This window comes from Artibeus jamaicensis, unplaced genomic scaffold (genome assembly GCF_021234435.1).
Source record: "Artibeus jamaicensis isolate MK-2021 breed Jamaican fruit bat unplaced genomic scaffold, CSHL_Jam_final contig_797, whole genome shotgun sequence".
Taxonomy (NCBI): Eukaryota; Metazoa; Chordata; class Mammalia; order Chiroptera; family Phyllostomidae; genus Artibeus; species Artibeus jamaicensis.
In genome coordinates, this window is record NW_026521977.1 from 1,255,239 (window position 1) to 1,280,788 (window position 25,550).

At 36.9% G+C, this 25,550-nt stretch overlaps 1 protein-coding gene across 2 annotated transcripts in view; it reads left to right on the forward strand.

Moving 5' to 3' along the window:
• The first annotated feature begins 2,045 nt into the window (after positions 1-2,045).
• The window catches only part of IPO7 (importin 7), a 64,983-nt gene continuing 41,478 nt past the window's right edge, over positions 2,046-25,550 (forward strand). Inside the window, exons 1-4 of one of the 2 annotated variants that reach the window (XM_037133793.2) lie at positions 2,046-2,296; positions 20,362-20,443; positions 24,402-24,555; positions 25,040-25,198. In XM_037133793.2, coding sequence (XP_036989688.1) covers positions 2,213-2,296; positions 20,362-20,443; positions 24,402-24,555; positions 25,040-25,198 — 479 coding nt within the window. In that variant the 5' untranslated portion in view covers positions 2,046-2,212. The remainder of the gene's footprint in view (positions 2,297-20,361; positions 20,444-24,401; positions 24,556-25,039; positions 25,199-25,550) is intronic. The other variant, XM_037133794.2, reaches the window with a different exon arrangement.

Here is a 25,550-nt window from a genome sequence, read left to right on the forward strand (position 1 = left end):
GTGTGTCTCTCTTCACCTCCCCGCCCACTTCCTCTCTCTCTCTCTCTCTCAAAACAATAAATTTAAAAAAAACACCACAAAAAAACCTGGAGACCGTGAAACAAAGGAAGGGCTGAGGGTGAGGAAGCAAGAGGGGAGAGCCTAGGTGGGGCTCCTTTGGCTCTAAAAACATTAAAGGAAAGAAGAGAGCCATGCTGGGCTGCGTGAATTCACTGAGAGGTTAGAGTCACAGTGACAGAAGTTAGCTAAGGTGGGGCTGCTTTTAGCTCACTGGAAAGTCAGAGAAAAAGGGCCTTTGAAACAGGTAAGGAGGTTAGCCTGGGATGAGTTGCTACTGCCTGCTGTTCTCCTGGTTGTAAGTCTTGTGGGGACCTTTACATTTAGGAGAGAAAAATAAAGATGTAGTCAGGAGAGGGAAGATAGGTATGCGGGAATGCTCCAAAGAGAGCTGACTTAAGTATCTATTGTTAAAAAGTAAATTTGAAGATCTAATTGGATTTACTTAAGCATTCATAAGTCAGGCAGCATCCCATATAGCAATTAGAAGGGAATAGATGAGTTCTGTAAAAAACAAGGTTTTTACAGGCAGGAAGAGGGTGGGACAAAAAAACTAAGAGTAGATTATTTCCGATAAGAACACCTTCCCTAAGGGGAATGCACGGAGTCTCATCAGGCAGATTACCTCACGAGAAAATCCAGACTGGCTGATTGTTTATGGGAAAGGCTGAAGCAACAATTAGATCAGGAATTAAATCTAGGATTTTTATCAGGGGCTTTTGTGACGTCATTCTTGGCCTGTGGTTTTCTGTTTAACACTATGTTTACATAACAACAATAGCAGATATAAAAGGAAATTATTCAAAATCTCACCATCCTGCAATAGAAAATCATTTACTGGGGCACTTTCCCATTATGGAGCACACTCACACCTCTTCTTCCCCTCAAGTCACGTTACCTTTGCCTTTGCCTTTGCCTTTTCTAAGCTCCAGGGGCCCTCCTTTTGCTCTGTAACTTGTTTTGGAGCCTACACAGCCCAGCTGGCTCACTTCTACTATCTCTGTAACTTTCTAAATAAACTTTCTCTTATAATTTGAAAGAGAAAGTTTACCAATTACTTTCATTTGTAAGTAATTGGTGAACTTTCCCAGCCTGGTTTCCCAGTCTTTATCCATGTTACAAAGCTGTATCCTTACATAAATGTTTTTGTGTTGTTACAAGGTGTTTAATATTTGTAATTTTATACTAAAATGATATAAAATATTTATATATTAAAAATAACATGCATACTATATATATTAATAAATATATAATGATATGTTTACATATTATATACTGTGAAATATTCAATTACTGGATCTTGTAATTTGCCTCAACATTCCTATATTGTTTGACATTTCTCTTGAGAGGCAGAGTAATTCAGTGAAATGAAAACAGAAACATCCTAGGTGAACTTCTATTTAAGTGACCTTGGAATAGTTATTTAACTTTCTGAAATTGTTCCATTACCTGTTTTAAAGAAGGTGGGTTTTAATAGAGATTATGCTTTTATTCCGCATTTAGATGTGATTTACATAAAACTTCCACCAATATTTGGATACTCAATAAAAAGCCATAATTTTAGTTATTTGGTGATTATAATAAACATGGATTGGTAACATGATAAATACCTTTCGCACATAAAGCTCATGTAATCTTTTGTGTTTTTTCCTCAGGATAGTCCCAAATGGAATTACTTGAGTCAAAGTTATAAACATATTTATGGCATATAGAAACACCATCTCAAATTGCTTTTGAAAAGCTTTCCTTCAATACACAGCTACTACCAATAGATTCACCTTATAGCCACCATAAATATATTGTTATGTGAAATATTTTTGACTGATTGCTTTAACTTTCTATGTGTGCAGTCTTTTTTCCTTTTTAAATAGCATGACTTCTCTGTATGAGTGACAGCTCAGGACCACGTGGGCTGAGGATTGCAAGCGTAGACTACATATCCCAAGGTGCTTTGCGGCACGCCGACAGGAAGTTCCCAGAGCATCTCCCGCCTCCACGGCGAGAGGGTGAAGAGGTTCTATCCGGGCCTTTGGCGCTCCCTTTCCTTTCGCGCCGGTTGCCGCTGCGGAGCGCGGTGGGTCCATGTGCGCAGTGAGCGGCGCTGTTTCTGGCGCAGAAGCACCCGAGCCTTGGGTTTTAGCGAGTCCGCGCTGCGATGGACCCCAACACCATTATCGAGGCCCTGCGGGGCACCATGGACCCAGCCCTGCGTGAGGCCGCGGAGCGCCAGCTCAATGAAGTAAGAACGCCGGGCTGGCGGCGGCGGCGGCGGCGGGCGGGCGCACAGTGGCAGGCCGAGCCCTCTGGGCCTGGCTGGAGACGCGGACGGCGTCGCTGAGGGCCCCAGCTGGAGAGGTGGGGCGGGGACCTGACCCAGAGTGCCACGCCAGGGTGCCTCAGGCTGCTACCGTGGTGGTGACAGTGGCCCAGACAGCCTTTGCGTTGTATCTGAGCTGGGCCTCTGGCTGCGGTCGAGGCACGAGGAACCAGTTGAGGCGAGGCGAGGCGGGCGTGACGGGCTGGACACATGGCTGGGTCGGCTGGCCGTCCGTCCTCTGGCTCACTGCCCGCTTGCTCCTCGCACCCAGGACGGGGCGAAACTCAATGGGAGGTTTTTCAGACATATCCGGGGGCAGTCTTGCTGGCGCCGGCTTTGGAGGGGCTCTGGGAAAGCGGGGCTGTACCTTTGGGAGCTGCGCTTGTCATCTTGTCACTTCATTGGGCTGATCCGTGACCTGTACAACTTTCCTCCGGCTGACCTGCCAGGGAAAGCTTTCACCCGCCTCTTTGGCAAATTGAGGATAGTGCGGGAGTCTCATTCACTCTACCTCAGGCGCAGGGGAGGCAGGACGAAGTATTGCAGTGGGGTGCACCCTTCTAGGTAGACCTGCGATGCTAAATTCCCTAACTGACCTTGAGCAAGTCGCTTAACCTTTTGATGTAGAGTTTTTCCCATTCATGATATTAGGCCACAGGGTTTCTGTTGCGATCAAGTGAGTGTCAAACTTCCTGTCAACTCTCCGGGGGGGGGGGGGGGGGTTCTTTTTTCCCATATATTTTGGGGGACCACTCCTTGGAAAACAGGCTTGTTATGTGGATATTTTATTGTACTATCTTTAATTTCATTATTTGTTTTTTATATTTTAGTATTTTAAAAGCTTCTTTAAAAGGCCTCTAACTTCCTATGCCTGCTAATTGTTTTTTGGTGTTAATCAATTGCAGCTTTAGTGGGATTCAGTGTAAATTTATTTTAACTGAGTAAAAGAAGTCTCTTTGTAAAGTAGAAGTTGAATTATTTTTTTGCTGCTTAGTTGGTAGGTAAATCATTTAAACACATTGACTTAACAAAAGAAGAAAAATTAAAAAACACAAAAACAGAAAAAAAGGAGAAAACATTCCACTTAATAGAAGCCACAGAAGTATTCCTGATTGAACCTCTTCAATATACAATAGAGTTTTAGATATCCCTGCCCCTAAGGAACTTATATTTTTAGAATACCACCTACAGAGTTAAGACAAGTTAAGTGTAAAATTATTTTTAAAAAAATAAAGTCTATTTTACATGTAAGTGAAACCACCATTAGATCATACCGAAAGTGGTGTTCAAATTCTTAGGCTCACAGTTGCCTTAAAAGAGTAATGAGTTGAAACAAATTCTCAGTTTGAACCATTACTAAACTATGGAGTTACAGATCACTTTATTTTGATTTATTTTGTGATAGTTTAGGAGGAACATTATTTTGTTTGTGAAGTATTAATGCAGATGTAAGCCTACACATTCTAAAAGTTTAGTCATAGTTATTTCTACCATGGCCTTGCTCTAATAACATTATTTTAACTAAATATACTTGCATATAATTATTACTTAGAAGAAAGAGTTGTTTCCCTTGTAGAAAACTTGGGTAAATAGCCCTGGCTGGTGTGGCTCAGTGGATTGAGTGCGGGCCTGCAAACCAAGAGGTTGCCAGTTCCATTCCCAGTCGAGGCACATGCCTGGGTTCTGGGCTAGGTCCCCAGTAGGGGGCATGTTAGAGGCAACCACACATTGATATTTCTTTCCCTCTCTTTCTCCCTCCCCCCCCCCTTTAAAAATAAATAAGTTAAATCTTAAAAAGAAAAACTGGATAAATAATACTTCCTGCAAATTTGAAATATACTTACTCATCACGTAGGTATTGAATGTCTGGTTCTATGTACTAACATCTTGTGAAAGAGACCTAGAATAAGTATTTCACAGTGTTTTTGGAAGATAAATAATCAAAATAGTATTCAAAGCATTTTTTACTTAAGTGCTAAGCTGCTGTTAGAGTTTTGGAATACTTTGGAACAACAAACTCTGCTTATCTATTATATCAGAAAATTTGGTGTCTGGTCTGTGTTTCTGTGATTGTTAGCTATCTATATTTTGTAAATTTCTTTCAGTTATTACACCTGTATTTTTTAGTAATTTCCCAAGGTAACTTTTAGAATATCTATTCTCATCTCTGATCTTCAATTTTATTTAAAATTTTTATTTGATTTTAGAAAGAGATCGAAACATTGATTTTTTTTGTTGTTCCATGTATTTATGCATTTATGTTCATTCTTTTTTTAAAAAAAAGATTTATTTATTTATTTATTTATTTATTTATTTATAGACAGAGGGGGAAAGGAGGGAGAGAAATATCAATGTGTGGTTGCCTTTTGCACACCCCCCTGGATCACAACCCAGGCATGGGCCCTGACTGGGAATCCAACCTGGGACCCTTTGGTGCTCAGGCTGGCACTCAATCCATTATGCCACAGCAGCGAGGGCCATTGGTTCATTCTTGTATGTGTCCTTGACTGGATGGAATCCACAACCTTGGTGAATGGGGGAAATACTCTGCCCACTGAATGACCCAGCCAGGGCTCTAATCTTCCTTGTAATGAAGTGATTCCATTTGAATACTTCTGTTTAATTTTCTATGGCAGAACCTGGAGTTAAGAGATAGATCCCAGATAAATCTTGAAGAAGCTTGACTAGTGAGAATGAGGAAGTTATATTTGATTTCTGGCAGGCTCTTCTTGCTTATTAAGTTAGGATGAACCAGTCATTCCATGAGGTCTCAACTAAAGCTGTATTTTGATTCATTTAGTAAAAGAAAAAATGACATTTGAATGAATCTCTTCAGCTAACTATAAAAATTATAAATGTTTTCAGAGTATTATAGTGCAAATAGGTTTTTTAAAAAGTGCCCCTGCCTTAAAGTGATTGCACTTCACTATTCCATCTGCTTGGAGCCTCTATTTACTCATTTAACTCCTAGACTTGTTCTCTCACTTCTCTTTATCACCATTCAACTGTCTCCTTATCACTAATGAGTCCCAGACTTCACACTCCTTATCAGTCTTCACCTGTTTGTTTTTCTCTGTAGCACTGATTTATCATACATATTTTACTTATTCTCCCCAGATAATTTTGGAGTTTCAGGAGGTAAGGAATTTTTGTCTTTTGTTATTGCAATTCTTGATTTGTCAGTGACTGGCTTTACTGACTTCTCGATATAATAGATAACAACATAGACTTTAATATGTTATACCACCCCTACCTCAAGGATTTGGGGGTATTTATATATTTTTTTATATTACATGTAGATAAAATTAAGAAAGTCATTAGACTGTTAAAGGCCACAGTAAGGACTTTTTTTGACAGATATTTTCAAGATACTTAGTATTCTCCACTGACTTACTCTGTAGTATGTTATGAAAATTTCTTGAACCACTATTCTAATTTTAACAAACTTTACATCAAACACTGGAGAAGACCATTAAAAAGTAAAAGTATTATTGGAAATAAAATAGAAAACCACCTTACTTTAAAAAAAAAACCCTGAACTGAAGAACTGTGGGCTAGCTGGGGGACCTTAGGAAAGTTATTTAACCTCTAAGTATTTTTCCCCCTATGTATAAAATGAAAGTAGTTACAGTATGTATATCATTGTGTTACGTGGGTTGAATGAGATGATGGCATGTAAAAAATTTCAGGAAGTGTTGACACCTACTAAGTTCTTCAGACTATTTGAACTGCCAGTTGATTAACCAATCCAGCATGCCATGCATTTTATTTCCTGTCTTACTCTGTTAACTAAGTTGTTATACATCTCAGTGGAACATGATCAGAAAAATGATCAGCACTAATGACAAAACAACACAAGTACATATTCTTTGGACACTGAAATCATTAAGTAGATAGTATTACTGTAACATGAAAATTGGCACTATTATAGGCACAGTACTTGGCACAATTATAGGTTCTCAATAGTATTTGCTAAATGTGAGATAAATAAAAACTTTAATAGTAAAAAATGTTAAGAGTACTCTTCTTTGAATCTATAAAGTAGGTTTTTGTTGCAGGGATCTGTTACTTGTCATTTAAATTCTATGAGATTAATTGACTTCTGTATATCTAGAAGTGCAGTTTTTAAAATTTTGTTTTATTTAGGTTAATTTGAAATGTGACATTCGATATTCATTGATTCAGCATTGTTTATTATGTTCCTGAGACTATGTGCTCTGGAGGATACAAAGATTCTCCTTTTCTTTATATACACATACACACACACTCAAAAATACTTATTTCTTCATTTATGAGATAGATATTATAAAACATCTCTGAATTTTGACAGATTATTTTAATAGACAGCAGTCTCTGATCTCTTCTTGCTTTAACTGCTAGTGTTCTTAAGCGAAAGCCTTTCTATATACAGACCATCATTCATGCTGCTCACCTCTCCTTTTAAGCTCTAAAAGTAAAATTTTTCCTATCCATAAATCTCATGAATCCCATCTTAAATGCCATCTTGTCCCACTCTGACATTCTGTGGTAATGTGTAAACTTCAAATGCATCCTTTTTTTTTAACACCTAATCTTGTATATTCTTCCTTACATTTTATTTTAACTATTTTAATTTTATTGAACTAGGTGATTGCTGTCCCTTCTACTCTAAAAGGTCATTGATTTTAAAAAAAATTATTTCCAGTTGGAATTAAATCTTTAGATCAATATATATTTATTTTATTTTTAAAAGATTTTATTTATTATTTTTTAAAGATTTTACTTTTAGAGAGAGGGGAGGGGAGGGGAGGGGAGGGACAAAGAGTGGGAGGGAAATGCCATCATATGGTTGCCTCTCGTGCATCCCCTGCTGGGGACCTGGCTGGCAACCCAGGCATGTGCCCTGACTGGGAATCTAAATGGCAACCTTTCTGTTCACAGTCTGGCACTCAATCCACTTACCACACCAGGGATGGCTAGATCAATATATATATTTTTAAATCATGGAGTATTAGCTGAGAATAGACACTCAACAAATAATTGTTTCTGTTTAAAAAAATATTAGAGTGCCTATCATGTATCTAATACTATTTGTGATTCTTGGGATCCAGTACTGCATATAAGACAAAGTCCTGGTTGTCATGTAGCTTGCATTTGAATTGAAGTTTTAAATGTAATGTTAGGAGACATTTTTTTGAAGTATTTATTCTGAATGACAATTTCCAGTCTGGTTCACGTATAGCAATATCTTTCTACTAAGCACTGAGCCAAGTCGTAGATAAAAAGAAATTCATGATTTCTGCCTTTCTGGAGCTCCATAGTCAACACAGCCCTCATAATACATGTGGTCAGGTTTATAATAGAGCTAGCGGTAAGTTTTAGATGAGGGAACTATTAAATTTGACTTTGGTTGAGGCAGATATGGTCTCAGCAACAGTACTCCTTTTCTTATACTTGGAGCCAAGAAAAATGCCCTACATGGAATTAGGAGGCTCACTTAGGAGCCTTTTAAACTCATAGTTCCTAAGCCTAATGTGCTAAAAATGGTTATGGAGGCAGAAATACGGCTTTCTCACATTCTTTATGTGAAAAAATAAGTGGACTTAGTTTTCAGTAGTTTGTTGGTATTTTATTAACGTTCATAAACTACCTGGAGTCACTTAAGGAATCTTTACAGATATTGTCAGTATTACTACTGTAAGTTATATGTTTCATTTATAAATAGTTGATTTAATTTTATTAAAGGACTTACATAGTGTTTAATTAATGGAAATCTTAGGTCTGGAAAAGTGCAGAATGACAGCGTGTTTATAGGAGTTTGTCATGTCTAGAGATTAGCAAAATATTTATGAGACTATATATAGACAGTATATAGTCTGAGCAGATAACATTCCTTAATTACGAATATTGCTGCCCTACCAAAAATGTAATGAGTTTTTCCCTGGCTGGTTGGAGCGCTGTCCCTATACACCAAAAGGCTGGGGGTTCATTCCCAGTCAGGGCACATACCTAGGTTGTGGTTGGATCCCTGGTTGGGGTGCGTGCAGGAGGCAACCAATCAATATTTCTCTCACGCATTGATTTTTTCCCCTCTATCTAAAATCAATAATAAAAAATATTCTTGGTTGAGAATTTAAAAATATGTATATATAGTTAAGTAGATTCAGTTTTGAATTTGGGAGAGGGAGAGTTTCTGGATACTTTGGCTGTCAGACGAGGATATTCAGTAACATAGCATGTTAAAGATCTGAAAGAAAGATAGCACTATATTAATATTTGTAAGAAAGCAAATTTGTGTTTCAGATTATTAGATGTATATGTGTCCTTTTACTTATTTGTTCCTGTCAGTGGCACATTAATGATGAGTTTGATTTAAAGTAGGATTTTCTTTTGATCTAACTAAATTATAATTTTAAAGTTTTATAAAACTCCGTAGTTGGAAAGCATTTAGGTATTTACTCATATTTAATGAAAGGCAAGAGGACACAGTGAACAGCCTCATTCCTGATTCTATCACTACGATGACCTAACCTCACTATACCTCATATTGCACATGGGTGAAATGAAGTATTTACCTTTATCAAATTCTTTAGTAAAACAGAAAGGTTAGAAATTCCTGGACTCTTAAAATTATCTGGTTATATTCATTTTATGTAAACTCTGATGTTACAGTGCCCTTATGCCTCCCTTCCTGGTTAATGGTGTTAAAGTATAGTAGCAAATTGAAGGAAGTATAGTAGCTAATTGATTGCTTTCCAGTGGAGAGAAATAAAAAGCAACCTCTTTAAAAGCAGTGATGTCTTCAAGTGTAAGAGGTTTCTTATTCTTGGAAAATGTGGATCTGGAGGGAAAACTGATATGGGAGAAAATATGGCTTAAGTTTTTAAGTCTGATTTGATGTGCTGGTAATCATCCAGGAGAAAATGTCTAGCAGGCAATTAGGAGTGTGGAATTGAAGTTTAAGAAGAAAGCGTCAGTGGAAAAGTAATATTTTTTCTGAAGGTGAATTGAGAGTGAGTATAATCCAGAGGTGTGTGGTGGACTGAAGGGCTGCACTTTGGGCTATGCCCATTTTAGAGATTTTGAGAAATATAGGGAACAGGAGACTTAAAGCATTGTGCATGAAAATAGAAGAAAGCCAATGAAAGGAATTTCAAGTAAGAAGGTTGGTTGTGTGCAATTTACCCATTTTGCTGTGTATAATGAGCACTTTTTTGCCTAAATTTTTGAGGGGAAAATAAGAATGTGCTTTATGCATGGGTAGTACCTGAAATATCTTGTGTCTGCTCTTGTGTTTTGTAATTATTTGTTATATTAAATTTCTTGTACCCATAATATGTTAAAAAATAAATGCTGAAATTCCTTTATAATATAAAAGACAAGTATCTAAATATAAATAAATAAATAATTGTATTAAAAATGAAAGATTGTTTTTCCTAAAAGCTTGGGCCAAAAATGTTGGTGTGCACTATTCACAAGAGTGCATTATACACAGCAAAGTATGGTAGTTTCCTTTTTCCTTAAATACATTTTGTAAATTTTCTACCAGTAAACATGAATTACTTTGGTATTAAGTGAAAAGCTATTGGGGGGAAAAAGGGTTGTGGACATTTCTAAGTGAGGGGAGGTCAAAGTAAAATGACTTTGTGGGGAGAAAGCTTTTAAAACGTTGGTAAACTTGGAGAAAGCAATTTTAGGTTACAGGGTTACCTGAGTGGAAATGCTGGCAAAGGAGTGAGGAAAAGATTATAGGTTAAAGGGGTTGTAGGGTCAGGGGAGTGTTTATGTGGATAGATTTTGTTTTTCATGTATTTTTTTCTTTTGTAAAGTTAGACTTTATATATTTGGGGGAGTAAGGGAAGCTGCCTGTGGAGTATAAGTTTTACAGGTCTGTTATTACCTATATTGTGACAGTAGTTTCCTACCTATAATGTTTTATAGACATGTATCCTAGAATTACATCCTTTATACTTCTTCAAGACCATATCTTCCTGTAGCACAGATATTATTATGTAAAAACTCTGAAAAAAATTCATATTTACCAGATGTTGATGTCACAATTTTCCTATTCTTTTGTCTTTCACTATTCTCTTCATTCTCCTAATAATTTCTTTAGCACAACCCATACCCTCTTTTACTTTTAAAAATCCTCCTCATTTCTGTGGATTTAAGTCCTTTGGGGTCTAACTCAAAATTTTACCTGGTAGTCCAATTAGAATTTATTTCCCAACCTATCTTTATAGTCATGTTTTATCTCTATAGTGTCTGGTGTGTTATAAGTACTAGTAAGTGGAGTGAAATTAAAAGAGATAGAGCTGGAGTTGGGGCCCTTGAGAATTTTAATTAGATGTATTGAAGGTAATTATTGGATTATCTGGGTTGATGAAAAATAATGACAAGGTAAGAAATTGTCTAGAAGGGTTTTTGTGTTATGCTTAGCAGCTTTTAACTTGAGTATTGGTAGTTTTAGCTCTATTTAATGATGTATAATGACCTGACCCATTTGTTGCTGTAGTTCTGGGTCCTGTAATTAGTGCCAGCATTCAGAAGTTACATTTATACTTTGACTCATAAAATATTTATTGTAGCATCTTTTGAGGATTATATCAGTGTTTGCCAAACTGTTGGGAATAATACCATAATTACTCAAGTTTTAAAGGGTTTTTGCATTAAAGATTGATGCTAGTGATATTTTTACTTGTTTATTTTTAAATTATAAAACTATAAAGATCCTTTAATATGTGATAAACAATATAATAATAGTTAATATGTGGTAGAGATTCTTTTAAATGTGTGATAGTTTGGGACTTCTGGCCCCCAAGATGGAGATGTAGGTGGAAACACTGTACCTCCTCACACTACCAAATTTAAGGACAACAAGGATTTAGAAACAAAAACACAACCAAAACACAGAAAATTGAACTTTACCGAAATCCGACAACAATGAACCATTCATCCAAACTGGTAAGGGGGTGGAGTCTGTGGCTGGCAGAGAGGGGTCCCAGCAGAAAAAGGTGGTGGTTAGCGGACCTGCATGGGCGCAGGGATGAAATAAGCAAACCCAGGCTCACAAGGTGGCTGGCTGACCTTGGATACACATTTGCGCGCCGATAAACCAGGGCAAAAAATGGGCAGTGAGATAGACCGTGCAACCCAGGGCCCCAGTGACAGGAATTAAAGCCTAAAAGCACCAATTGGAAAAACATTTGGGGGATGAGGTGCCGGGAGAGGCTCCCAGCCTCATAGGAGAGTTCATTGGAGAGACCCACAGGGTCCTAGAACATACACAAGCCCACACACCTGGGAACTAGCACCAGAAAGGCCCAATTTGTTTGTGGGAAGTGGCAGAGGGTACCAAAATCCAAGAGACAATGGGACAAACACCATTGCTCCCTCTCTTACCCTGCCCTCAGTCATAACCCAGTGACTGGGTTGACCCACCCTGGTGAACACCTAAGCCTTTGCCCCTCATACATAACAGGTGCGAACAGACCAAAACATTATGGCTTAAGCAGAAGAACAGCTCAAAGCCCCAGAGCCAATAATTCTAAGCGACCAAGAGATAACCAACCTATCAGATGCACAATTCAAACAAAGCACTGGTGATCAGGATGCTAACAGAATTGGTTGATTTTGGTTGCAAATTAGATGAAAAAATGAAGGCTACACTAATGAAATGAAGGAAAATGCACAGGGAACCAATAGTGATGGAAACAAAACTGGGACTCAAATCAATGGAGTGGACCAGAAGGAAGAAAGAAAGAAACAAACAGAAAAGAATGAAGAAACAAGAACTTAAAAAAACGAGGAGAGGCTTAGGAACCTCTGGGACATCTTTAAACGTTCCAACATCTGAATTATAGGGGTATCAGAAGGGGAGGAGGAAGAGCAACAAGTGGAAAACTTATTTGAACAAATAATAAAGGAGAACTTCCCCAATCTGGCAAAGGAAATAGACTTCTAGGAAGTCCAGGAAGCTCAGAGAGTCCCAAAGAAGTTGTATTGACAAGGAGGAACACACCAAGGCACATCATAATTTCATTACCCAAGATTAAAATGAAGGAGAGAATCTTAAAAGCAGCAAGAGATAAGGGGACAGTCACCTACAAAGGAGTGCCCATCAGACTGTTAGCTGATTTCTCAAAAGAGACCTTACAGGCAAGAAGGGCTGGAAAGAAGTATTCCAAGTCATGAAAGGCAAGGACCTACATCCAAGATTGCTCTATCCAGCAAAGCTTTCATTTAGAATGGAAGGACAGATAAAGTGCTTCTCAGATAAGATCAAATTCAAGGAGTTCATCATCACCAAGGCCTTATTATATGAAATGTTAAAGGTACTAAGAAAAAGAAGGTAAAAAATATGAACAGTGGAAGGACCGCAAACTCACAGTTATTAACAACCACACCTAAAACAAAAACAAACTAAGCAAACAACTAGAACAGGAACAGAACCACAGAAATGGAGATCACATGGAGGGTTAACAACGGGAGTGGGAGGATGAGAAGTGGGGAGAAGGTATAGAGAATAAGTAGCATAGACAGTAGGTAGAAAATAGATGGGGGGAGGGCGAGAACAGTATGGAAAATGTAGAAGCTAAAGAACTTGTGACACATGGACATGAACTAAAGGGCGGGAATGGGGGAGGGGGTGTACAGGGTGGAGGGGAATAAAGGGGGAAAATAGAACAACTGTAATGGCATAATAAAATATATTTTTTAAATAATAAATAAATAAATAGATATTTGTTAGTTTGGTATACCCAAGAATTCCAAAAAGCTGTTGATCAGGCAATGAGTAGAAGAACAGTTAGTCCTAATTTGAACATTTAATATATGTTTTTACTTGATCTGTGCTTTATAATGGTCTTTTTTCTTTTCATTTTTAAACTTCATTAAGGTATAATTTAACATTGCATAAAATTCACCTGTTTTAAGTAAAAATCAATTTTAGTAGATTTATCTAGTGATACGGCCATCACCACAGTCCAGTTTTGGGACATTTTCATTAACCCGGTAATTATTCCTTCCAGTTTACAGTTAATCCTCTGTCTCAGCCCCAATTGGTAATTCACTTTCTGTCTCACTTTTCTTGAGAATCTGGTGTTTGATATTTAGTGTTACTTTAAATCCATTTGTTACCTTATTTGGGTGAATGTAAGGTTTCCTACATTAGGGATTTCAGCAGGATGGAAATTTGTATGGTGCAACTAGATATTTGTCCCAGGTTGAATTTGTTTTCTTGTGCTAGTCCCACTGATGGAAGTATCCTTTCATTCTTAACCTTAGTCTGTGTAGCTCGGTTGTCTAAAAGTAATACTTTTCATCAATTGCACTTTTGGATTATTTCAGAGTTACACAGTCATCACCACAAACTTTAGAATATTGTCATCACCCCCAAAAGAAACTCCCCTCTCTGGCCAGGTAGCTTAGTTGGTTAAAGCATCATCCTAGATATGCCAAGGTTGCAGTGTTCATCCTGGATTAGGGCACACATACAAGAATCAGCCAATGAATGCAGAAGTAAGTGGAACAAGTTGATGTTCCTTCCTCCCTCTCTTTCTTTCTCTCTTCCCCCTCCCCCTCCTTCTTTCCCCCTCCTTCTTCCCCCTCCCTGCTCTCTTCTCTCTTCCTTCCTCTGTCTAAAAATCAATTTAGAAAAAGAGAGGAAGCCCATACATATTTGCCGTCATTTCTTATCTTCCCCCATACCCCCTCACCTAGGCTATTTTCTGTCTAATATAGATTTGCCTATTCTGGACGTTTCACATAAGTGAACTCATACGGTGTTTTTTTGTGACTGCTTTCATAGAGCATAATGGTTTTAAGGTTTGTGCATGTTGTAGCATGTGTCAGCACTTCATTTTTATTACCAAATAATATTCCAAAGTATGTAAGGGTATGCCACATTTTGCTTATCCATCAGTTGAACATGTGAGTTATTTCCACTTTCAGGCTATTATGAATAATAATGCTGTGAATGTCCAGGCAAGAGTAGTTTTTTTTAAAAAAATCGAGGGATGATTTATCTTTAGCATGTAATAGAAAGCTGAAAAATATGTACAGCTCAGTAAATATGAGTTAACTACTTTTATGAGATAACCACTATCCACATCAAGGTATATGTAACATTTCCAGTAGCCTACAACCATTGTTCCCTTGAGACCCTTCTCAATGCCTTTCCTCCTTCAGCTTAGCATTATTATGACTTTTGTTAACTATAGATTAGATTTGCCTGTCCTTGAGCTTCATTACATGCTATGTACCCAGGTAGTCTGGCTTCTTTCTCAACATGATTTTGAGATCTGTATTTATTGGTTGGTTCTGTAGGTTGTTTTTTTTTAAGATATTGTATAGTATCTCATTGTATGAATTGTATCAGAGTTTGTTAATAAATTCACTTGTCGTTGGGCAGGTATTATTGTGGGCCTAAACACTTTATTTCTTTTAGACATACGTATAAGGGTGAAATTGCTTGGTTATAAAGTAGGTATGTGTTAGAAACTGCCAGTTTTCCCTTATCATTGTACTATGTTATACAACTACCACCTCTGTATGAGTTTTATTTTTTTTCTACATCCTAACCAGCACTTTGATGTAGTGCATATATTGTTTTGAGGTAGGACTATCCTATCCACTTATACTAATTCTTTTGTAATTTAGTTGTACATATTTGCAATTTGCTTTTTTTTTTTTGAATGATTAACTCTTCCTCAGATGTTGTAGATGTTTTCCTTTCTTTTTTATATTGTTTATACTGATGGGAAGCATATAAAAGTCCTCTTGATATTAAAACTCATGGCTTTGAGCCTTTGGTGTCATGGTTGGGTTTCCCCTCACTGAGTTGATAAAAACATATAACTTGGGCCCTGGCTGGTGTAGCTCAGTGGCTTGAGCTCAGGCCTGCGCAATCCACACGATCACGGTTCGATTCCCAGTCAGGGCACATGCCTGACTTACAGGCCAGTTCCCAGCAGGGGACACATGAGAGGCAACCATACATTGATATTTCTCTCCCTCTCTCCTTCCCTTCCCCTCTAAAGATAAATAAGTAAAAATCTTAAAAAAAAACAAAACAAAAACAAAACAAAGCAAAACATGTAACTTGGTTTCCCTCAATGACTCTTACAGTTTTATTTTTTTATAATTTTAAAAATGTTTATTGATTTGAGAGAGAGAAGCATTGCTGTGAGAGAAAATCATCAATTGGTTGCCTCCCATACGTACCCTGACCAGGGATCAAACCCCCAACCTTTTGGTGTACAGGATGACACTCCAACCAACTGAGCCACACTGGTTAGGGCACAGTTTAATTTTTTTATATTTAAACCTTAAGAAGTTAGAAATTGGTAAAGGTCCTTTGTTAATGTTTTTTTAAATGTTTCTTAATAATCTCTTTTTTAAAAAAAAATTATTCATTTACCTTTAGAGGGGGAGGGAAAGAGACAGGGAGAGAAATATCAATGTATGGTTGCCTCTCATGCATCCCCTGCTGGGAACTGGCCTGCAACACAGGTATGTGCCCTGACTGGGAATTGAACCTCAGTTGTGTGGTTCGCAGGCCCGCCACTGAGCTACACCAGCCAGGCGGTCCTTTGTTAATGTTATATTTATGGAGTACTTATTGTACTGTGGGAAGATACAGTGAGTGGCTATGTTCACTTTTAAGTCACATGTAGCTATCCAGCCATAAAAATGGTGATTGTGGTTGTTCTAACATGACTCCTAAACATAAACCAACGACTTCATTTGGGGGTTCCAGTCATAGAAAGCAGTCTTTTTCAACTCAGAAAGAAAGAAAAAAAACTGCAGCATTATGATCTTAAGAAAGTATATAAGGGAGGACCCCAAACAACCGGAATTTATTTATAAAATATTGTGTATTTAGTCTTATTTGTTTAAACTTTGGTCACCTTCAGAATACTCTTCATTGCATGCAATACACCTATCGACGTTTTTTTCCCCGTGCTGAAAACAGTTTTTGAACTCCTTGATTTTGAAGCCTTTCAGTGCTTCTGCTGTCCCTGCCCCCACCTCTTCCACATTGGCAAAACATTTTCCTTTGAGGACTTTTTTCATCTGAGGAAACAAAGTTGCTGGGACAAGATTGGGTGCATATTGAAGGTAGGGTATGGGGGTCACGCTGGTTTTTTGTTCAAAAACTGCTGAACACTCAGTGTGGTGTGGACAGGTGCGCTTTTAAATCTCCCATTATGGAATGGCCAAATGCATTGAAAGAGTCTGCAAAAAATTCACTGAAACCAAATGCAGCCTCTCAAAAATGCCAGCTGGTCCACTGATAAAGATGGGTTCCTAGAACACTCACCTAGTGGGGGAAACTTGTATTATAAAACTCCCGCCTGCCAGAAGATAATTCTGGGCTTTTTTTTTGGGGGGGGGTCTCTCTCTCTATACAAAACCACATATGCTCTACTTTATGGGTGATTTAAGGAACCAAAGATTAATTTGGCAGTATTTGGTTTTAGTACATTCTATCTGAAAAAGATGAGATTCTACTATGTATGATTATAGAAACATTTATTATCTCGTGATATTTGCTAAAATGTTTTCCATGTTATTTATTCCTTACAGCCATCCCGTGAAGTAGATTTTTTTATACTAATTTTGTAATTAAGACTTAGATGTGCTAAATCAACTTTCTCAAGAGTTAAAAATGTAGAAAGTAGCATCACATATATAAGGTGGGGCAAATGTAGGTTTACAGTTCACGATGGCAAGTAATACCAAAATTTATAAATAATATAAGATTAAACTCGGTTTTGCAGACTCACAACTGTGAACCTATGTTTGCCCCACCCAGTATGTACAACCAAGACTACTTGCTTCCAGCAGTACATTCTAGGAGTTCGTAATTCGATGTAGGAGATAAGATATATTCTATAATGTGTAATTGGCCTAAAAGTGCTATAGTCGCCCTGGCCAGGTATCTCAGTTCATTAGAGTGTTCCATACCCCAAGGTTGCAGATTGTATTCCTGGTCAGGGCACATACGAGAATCAGTCAATGGATGAATAAATAAGTGGAACAACAAATCGGTGTTTCTCTCTAAAGTCAATTTTTTTTTAAAGTGCCCTAGTCATAGTATGGATAGTAGTGTCCTCTGTGGGCTAATCTGTCTACTCCTTAAGTGTAAATACTCCTTTTCACTCTGTAATACCCTGGATGATCATAACTGCTTCCAAGCATTTTTTGTTGTTGTTGATTCATTCAGTTATTCACTTAATAAATTTGTTGACTGTCTTTTCCATTTTGTTGTTGAATATCTTAAATGCCAAGCATCATATGAGGAACTGGGTGTACAGACAGTGTAGTAAGTCCCTATTCTCATGGCATGTAAAGTCTAATTGATAAGAAAGGCACATGTAAAGCCCGGACTAAGTTGGTGTTGATGGGAATAGAGAAAGTGGATATATTAATTATATAAGCATTTTGGGTATAGAATTGACTGGGCTTGTATTGAAGAGGAAAGTATTAAAAATAATGTTCAGGTTTTAGCCATGAGTAACTGAGGATATTGATAAAGTGGTGCAAGGAAATAAGGGCCACAGCTTTTAGGGGGAAAGATGCATTGAACATAAAAGTGAGGAGTAAGATGAAGGTAAAGATGTTAAATAGATCTGTTAGAATGATTTGGAATATATTTGATTTTTTGTTTACAGATGGGTTGGATAAAATCAGCTGGGGAATGGAAAAGACAGACACCCTATGAGTTGAGTCCTAGCACCAGGTTCTATCTAGCATTTATAGATTAAATAGGATGAGAAACCAGCAAAGGAGCCTGAGAAAGGACCAGGAAAAGTGAGCTATGAATTGCGTAGATGGAATGGTGTTTCAGGAAACAGTGTGGTTAACTGTTCAGATCTATTTAGAGCACTGGAAAGGGCAAATACTTCCCCTTCATCCACTTAATTACTCCTCTCCAGGTCTTAAATTTAAGAGATTCTCCTTTTAGGGGTATTCTAGATTATATTAAATTTTAGGAGATTCTTTTGATTCTTCCATTGTATACTTTACTTCTTCATTATACTTTATTGCAATTAGCTATTTATCTTGTTTTCCTTCATTAAATTATTGTTTCCACAAAGTCATAAAGCCTCATTTGTTTTGTTCAACCCTGTATTCATAGCTCCTGGCATGGTGTCTTACACCAAGAACACCTACATGAATAATATTAGGAGTGACTGAATGAATAAAGTGTCACTCTAGTGCCACCTAATATGGAAGAACTTTTTTATATCCAAAGGGAAATTTTTTTGTTTTAGATTTTATTTATTTATCTTTAGAAGGGAAAGGAAGGAGATAGGGAGGGAAATATCAATGTATGGTTGCCTCTCGTGTGTCCCCTGCTGGGAACTGGCCTGCAACCCAGGCATGTGCCCTGCTGGGAATCGAACCTCAATCCTCTGGTTCACAGGCCTGCGCTCAATCCACTGAGCTACACCAGCCAGGGCTTCCAAAGGGAAATTTTTGTTTTGGAGAATGTTTAAACAGAGTTTGTGGGAACAGGGAGGCTGTAAAGAAGAAACCAAAATAAAAATCACTGTTCATGTAAATGTGTGCAGAAAAATACTAAAACATGGGCTGGAAGGAGGAGATGACATAACAGGTGGTGCTTAAATTGGGGGAGAAGGAGTGATACTGAGAAAACATATAAGAAGGGAATTTAACTTGAAGGTTCAGTTCCTTTAAAAAATGTTACAAGCAGCTATGACAGGTGTGGCTCAGTTGGTTAGGAAAGGTTGCAGGTTTGATTCCAGGTCAGGGTACATGCCTTGAGTTGGCAGGTTCAGTCTCCTTGGGTCACATGAGGCAACCAGTCTTTGCGGCATTGATGTTTCTCCCCCTTTTTTCTCCCTCCCTTCTCTCTCTAAAAATAAATAAATAAAAATTAAAAAAATGAAAATGTTAGAAGCAAGCCCTGACTGGTGTAGCTCAGTGGATTGAGCGTGGCCCTGCGAACCAAACAACCACAGTTTGATTCCCAGTCATGCACATGCCTGGGTTGCAGGCCAGTTCCCAGCAGGGGACACACGAGAGGCAACCATACATTGATGTTTCTCTCCCTCTCTCCTTCCCTTCCCCTCCCCTCTAAAGATAGATAAAGAAAAAAATGTTAGAAGCAAATATGACAGATTTAGGAATCATTAAGTACCATTTGTAGTGTTAATGAAAGTGACCCAGGTTCAGAGTATAAATTTTGGAAAATAAAAAGTATATAAATCACTCCATCGAACAACAATAAAATAAATTTTTTATTTAATTATTTTTCAAGTACAGTTTTCTGTCTTTTACTCCCATTCCAGCCAACCCCCCCAATTTTTTTTTCCAAGAAAAAAGAATTACTCCTCTGTAATCACACCACCCTAGAGATAACTTAATGTTTTCGATGTGTTTTATTTTCTGTGTATGTTGCACTGCCTATGCTTATCAATGTATTTATTAAATTATCATTATATAGTTTATATCCTACTTTTATTGAATGTTTAAAGTTACTGATTTTTAACTTTCTATTGAAATAAAATACCCATACAGAAAAGTGGTCATAGGTACAGTTGATTAATTTTTACAAACTGAGCATACTAATCTAACACAGCCATATTAAGAAATAAAACATTATTAGCACCTTTGAAGCAAACCCTCAGGTTAATTTTTACTGATTTAGCTTGTTTCTAGCCATTTAATGTTTCTATGGAGAAATTATTACTGAATTGGAAAAACAAGTATCACAGAGAATACTGTTTTTGATGTGCTGCCACTGGTGTAGGTTAAGAATGCTAATTGGGGTGAATGGAAAGTGCAGCAGAGTACAGGCAGATGCAAAAATCCAAAATGTTGAAGGAGATAGAATGTTAAATTTTTTTGAGTTATTGTAGGTGAGTGACAGGAAATAAGGCTGGGACCAACTTAGAGGCTTTTGTGTCAGCCAAACAGTGGAATGAAGTACTGAGAATATCTTTGCTAAAATTTAAAATGTATGTTTTTGTTTGTAGGCACACAAGTCTCTGAATTTTGTTTCGACACTGCTTCAGATTACTATGTCGGAACAACTGGATTTACCTGTGAGACAAGCAGGCAAGTTTCCTGAATTATTTTCGTGAATGTATGTAAATATTATTGTTTAAAAGATTCTGAATAGCAGAAATATCTTGGGGTGGCCCTGTAAGTGATTTTCTTCCCTGAAAATCAATTTTCCTTCATGTGTTTACTGCAGATAGCAGGTATCTTGAGATTTGGTGGCAGAGTTTAAAGGAATGTAACATTTCATTGAATTAAAAGAGAAACTGGAAAGAAAAACCAGTGGGGTTTATTGAAAGATTCTTTGTTTAGCCCTTGACAGTTTGGCTTGGTTGGAGCATCATCCCTTAGTGGAAGGGTTGTGGGTTCAATTCCCAGTCTGGGCGCTTACTACCCCCCTCCAGACACATGCAGGAGGCAACCAATTGATGCTTCTCTCTTGAATTGATGTTTTTCTTTCTCCCTTCTTCTCTCCCTCTTTCTCTAAAGGCAATGAAAACATGTTCTCAGGATAGGATAAAAAAATTTTTTAAGAGTCTTTGAATATGCAATTATTCCTTAACAGCCATTTGTATTTGTTGTTTATTTCAACATTTTAAAAAGTGCTATTTCTTAGTTCAGATTTTAGTGAGGTATTGAGCAATTTCCTCACTATCAAAGTCTATGAAAATATGGCATACTACTTCTGTTATTATGTTAGTCTACAAAGTAATACACTTTACATCTTTATGGTTTATTACTTAATTTCTTTGCCAGATGTATAAATTTTACAGGAACTATAAAGTACCAATAGTTTCATCATTCTAGAAAAAACATTCTGATGCTATTTCTTGCTCTTTCGTTCTTTCATACAAATTTTGTTTTAACGAATAACTTTTTCTGCTTTCTTTGGTGTATAGTGAGCACTTTTATTTTACATAGAGTTAGTCTCAAAAGTTATCTAGATATATATTAAAGATTTTATTTATTTTTAGACAGAGGGAAAGGGAGGAAGAGAGGGAGAGAAACATCAATTAGCTGCCTCTCATATTCACTGCAACTGGGGATGGGACCTACAACCCAGGCATGTGCCCTGACCAGGAGTCAAACTAGTAAAACCTTTACTTTGCAGGACCATGGGCAGGTGAGTCACACCAGTGATGGCAAAAATTAAATTTTAATGGCTAAGTAATTTACCATAATGCGCTATGTGCAGTGAACTATTTCTTAATTGTTAGAGTTTAATCTCAGGTCTGTTTTATTAACAGTTGTATCCCCAGAACCTAAAATATTGCCTAAGGGTACTCAATAAATAAATGAATGAATGTAATTTAATTGTTAGGATTTTTTTAAATTGGCATGTAAATTGCACAATAATGGGACATTTGTTGAACTATAAAATACAGTAACTTAACTGGACTCTGACCAATAGTAAACCTTATTATAAATTTCTAAATAAATAGAAAACGATTGCATTGATTATTTTAACTGTTGTTCCTTTTTTGACTAATGAAGTTGATGTTTTCTGATTTGGTTATTTTTAAGATAAGAATCTTTGACTTTGAACCCTGGCTGGTGTGGCTCAGTGAATTGAGTATCAGCCTGTGAACTTGAAGGGTTGCCGGTTCAGTTCCCAGTCAGGGCACATGCTTGGGTTCAGGCCAGGTCTCCATTAGGAGATGTGCAAGAGGCAACCACACATTGATGTTTCTCTCCCTCTCTTTCTTCCGTCCTTCCCTTCTCTCTAAAAATAAATAAATAAAATCCTTAAACAATTTTTAAAAAAGAATCTTGGCCTTTGAATCTCAAATTTTTACTAAGATTTTCAAAGTGTTTGGCATTTCGGAGGGACCTTAACAAATTTTAGAGACTTGATTATGTGTATTGTATGCGTTATGTGGTTCTGAGTCCTTGATACCCTATGTACAAGTGGTGTCCATAACATCTTGTGTTCAACAGCCCTGGTCAGCTCATGTAGAATTGTGCCTATGGCTTCTTTTATGGAGTCCATCCATCTCATATTTTCTCTTCTCTTTTCTTGCGGTCTCCTATTTTTCCCAGAATTACTATGTTTTCCAAAGAACCCTGCTTTCTCATGATCTTTCCTAAGTAGAAGAGCTTCAGTTTTGTCATTTTTGCCTATGGCAGTGTTTCAGGCTTAATTTGCTCTTCGACCCACTTCACCTATGCATCTTTCTGGTACTCCGGGGTATCTGTAGAGTAAACTTAAATTGTACTAGGAAATATTTTCTTAGTGTTACAGAACCAGAAGCAACCAAACTATGGGACTGTCGAACATTTAAAAACAATCATTTAGAAGTTACATCCTTATAATATTTTAATGGTACTTTGTAGTGTATGGCATATGGTAGTATCACCTGCTAGAGTTTGAAAAATTCTGTGTCTGTAGTAGAGTTCTTTCTGGATGGAGTATCATGAGATTGTTGCAGTGTAGTTCTCACTTGTTAGACCAAACAAACACCAAACCAGCATTTTACAAATAAGTATGTTTACCCCATTTCTCTGTGCATTACAAGAAAAGGACATACTTAGAGGCTGTGTCAGGTCTTTATTTGATCTTCGTTCTGTTATGGAGCTAAAGAATCAAAATTCTAGAAGTTGTGTCAATCTGAAATATGTCAGTCCTATATACTTAGTGTTGTTTATGGTAGATATAGTTTATCTTAAAACATTTGCTGAAGGGTATTTTAATGTGTAGTCTTAATCTTTTAAAAAATACTATGGGATGTATTTTAATTCCAAGATAAAGCAAAGTAGAAGATAAAAATTATAGAGTTGTATTCATTACCCTTATTTAAATAGGTTCCAGACTCTAGGTAAGAGAAGAGCCAGTGTTTGCAGAATTTAGGAATTAATTAATTTTGAATAATTTCCCTTTCCTATACATTTGTGATTGAGCTTTCCTTTCCCTGTTCATCCCTCTTTAACCCTCTTCATCTGGGGGGAGAGGACTATATAAAAAGCATTGTTAGCAGTCTAGTTTAGTTTGAGTTAACCAGCAGTGTACATTATAGCAGTTTGATAGCAGACAGAAAATAATATGTAATTTGGAACATAGCATATTCTTCCATGAAATAACATGCATTTGAAGCAGTGTAATTGTGATATGATTGAAATGCTTACTTAGATTTGTAGACCAAGAATCTTGATATACTCTACTTTTTCTGATAAAAATAACCTTTGTATCTTAGTTGGCCTGCTGTAACAAAAAACCATAGGCTAGGTGATTTACAAACAAATTTATTTCTCACAGTTCTGCAGACTGAGAAGTCCAAAGTTAAGGCATTGACAGATTTGGTGTCTGAAGAAGACCCACCTTCTGGTTCACAGAGCCTCAGATAGTGGAAGAGGGAGAGCAGGCTCTCTGGGGTCTCTATTATAAAGGCTTTAATCTCATTCATGAGGACAGAACCCTAATGATGCACCAAAGGCTGTAATAGCATCACATTGAGGATTAGGATTTCAATCTGAATTTGGGGGGGTGAGGGTGGGCACAAACATTTACTATGTAAGAGTGATTTTAACTGTAGAATATATTGGTATGTATAGCTGGTTTTGTCTTTGGAGGCTTCATTTAGAAAAATTTATTTGTTAAATGCTGGCTAGTATGATTCAGTGGATTGAGTGCCAGCCTGCAAATCAAAGGGTCACTGTTCCATTTCCAGTCCAGGGCCCATGCCTGTGTTTCAGGCCAGGTCCACAGTAGGGGAGGTGTGAGAAGCAACCACACATTGCTTATTTTCTCCTTCCCCTCCCCTCTCTAAAAATAAATAAATAACATATAGTTTTAAATTGTTAAAACTAATCTAATTTTCCTATAGAAAATAGGATAAAAAGTGTTATGAATAAATGTGATATAAAAGGTCTAAACAGTTTAATGTGTAGTGTGTTTATTTGCAAAGTTACTTTAGTCTCTTTAATAAAAATCTTTGTGGGTGACTACTGTAGGTAAGTATTAAATTTGTGTTTGATGGTCGATTTTTATAATAATAGACTGCATTAACTTATATTTCAGGTGTTATCTATTTGAAAAATATGGTAACGCAGTATTGGCCAGATCGAGAAACAGCATCACGGGATATATCCCCTTATACTATTCCAGAAGAAGATCGACATTGTATTCGAGAAAATATTGTAGAGGCCATTATTCATTCTCCTGAGCTCATCAGGTATGTATGTATGTATGTATGTATGTATGTATGTATGTATAAAACTTGTTCATTTTACAGGTATATAACTTGTGGGGGTTTTGGGAGGGCATGGAAGAGGGCCTTTTCAGAACATGCAAACCTGTCATTTTTATGGCAGAAAACTTAACAAATGGTGTAACAGTAGGGTTTTTTTGTTTTATTTTTGTACTGTAATTGAATTGTACATTTATAAAACCAAAACCTTTTAAACTTCATGTAAAATTTGTGAAACTGTGTGTTCAGATGAAAGAGGGTAAAGAAAACTACAAAATGTTATATAATTTATATTATACTCTTGTTCTTTGAAATAGTAGGAACATAGAGTTTCGCTGATTAACTTACTTTTGTCTGAAGTGCCTTTTTCGGTTTGTTTGTTTGTTTGTTTGTTTGTTTGTTTGTTTTTGAGTTAGTAAAATTTCACTTAGGTGGCATTTCTTCCTCATTGTTTATTTCTGACTTTTAGGGTACAGCTTACTACATGTATTCATCATATCATCAAACATGATTACCCAAGTCGCTGGACTGCCATTGTGGACAAGATTGGCTTTTATCTTCAGTCTGATAACAGTGCTTGTTGGCTAGGAATTCTTCTTTGCCTTTATCAGCTTGTGAAAAATTATGAGTAAGTGTCTCTTTCAATTCCTACAGCATTTTGAGAAATGGGAAAAGTTTGGAAAATATAAGCAAATTTGATTGAACATCTAAAATTACTTTTGGTATATATTGGGTTGGCCAGAAAGTTCGTTTGATTTTTTTCCATAAGATCACTTTAGTAGCACTTAGTTGTCTTTAACTTTATTCGAAACAATTTTGATAAATTGTATTGAGACAGCATGCATTTAGAAAAAAGCTTATCAAAATTGGTGAATTTTTGTACAGCTGTTTAAATATAGAAGGTGGAAGAAAATAAGCAACACTTTCAGCATATTGTGCTTTATTATTTCAAGAAAGGTAAAAATGACAAATGCAAAAAG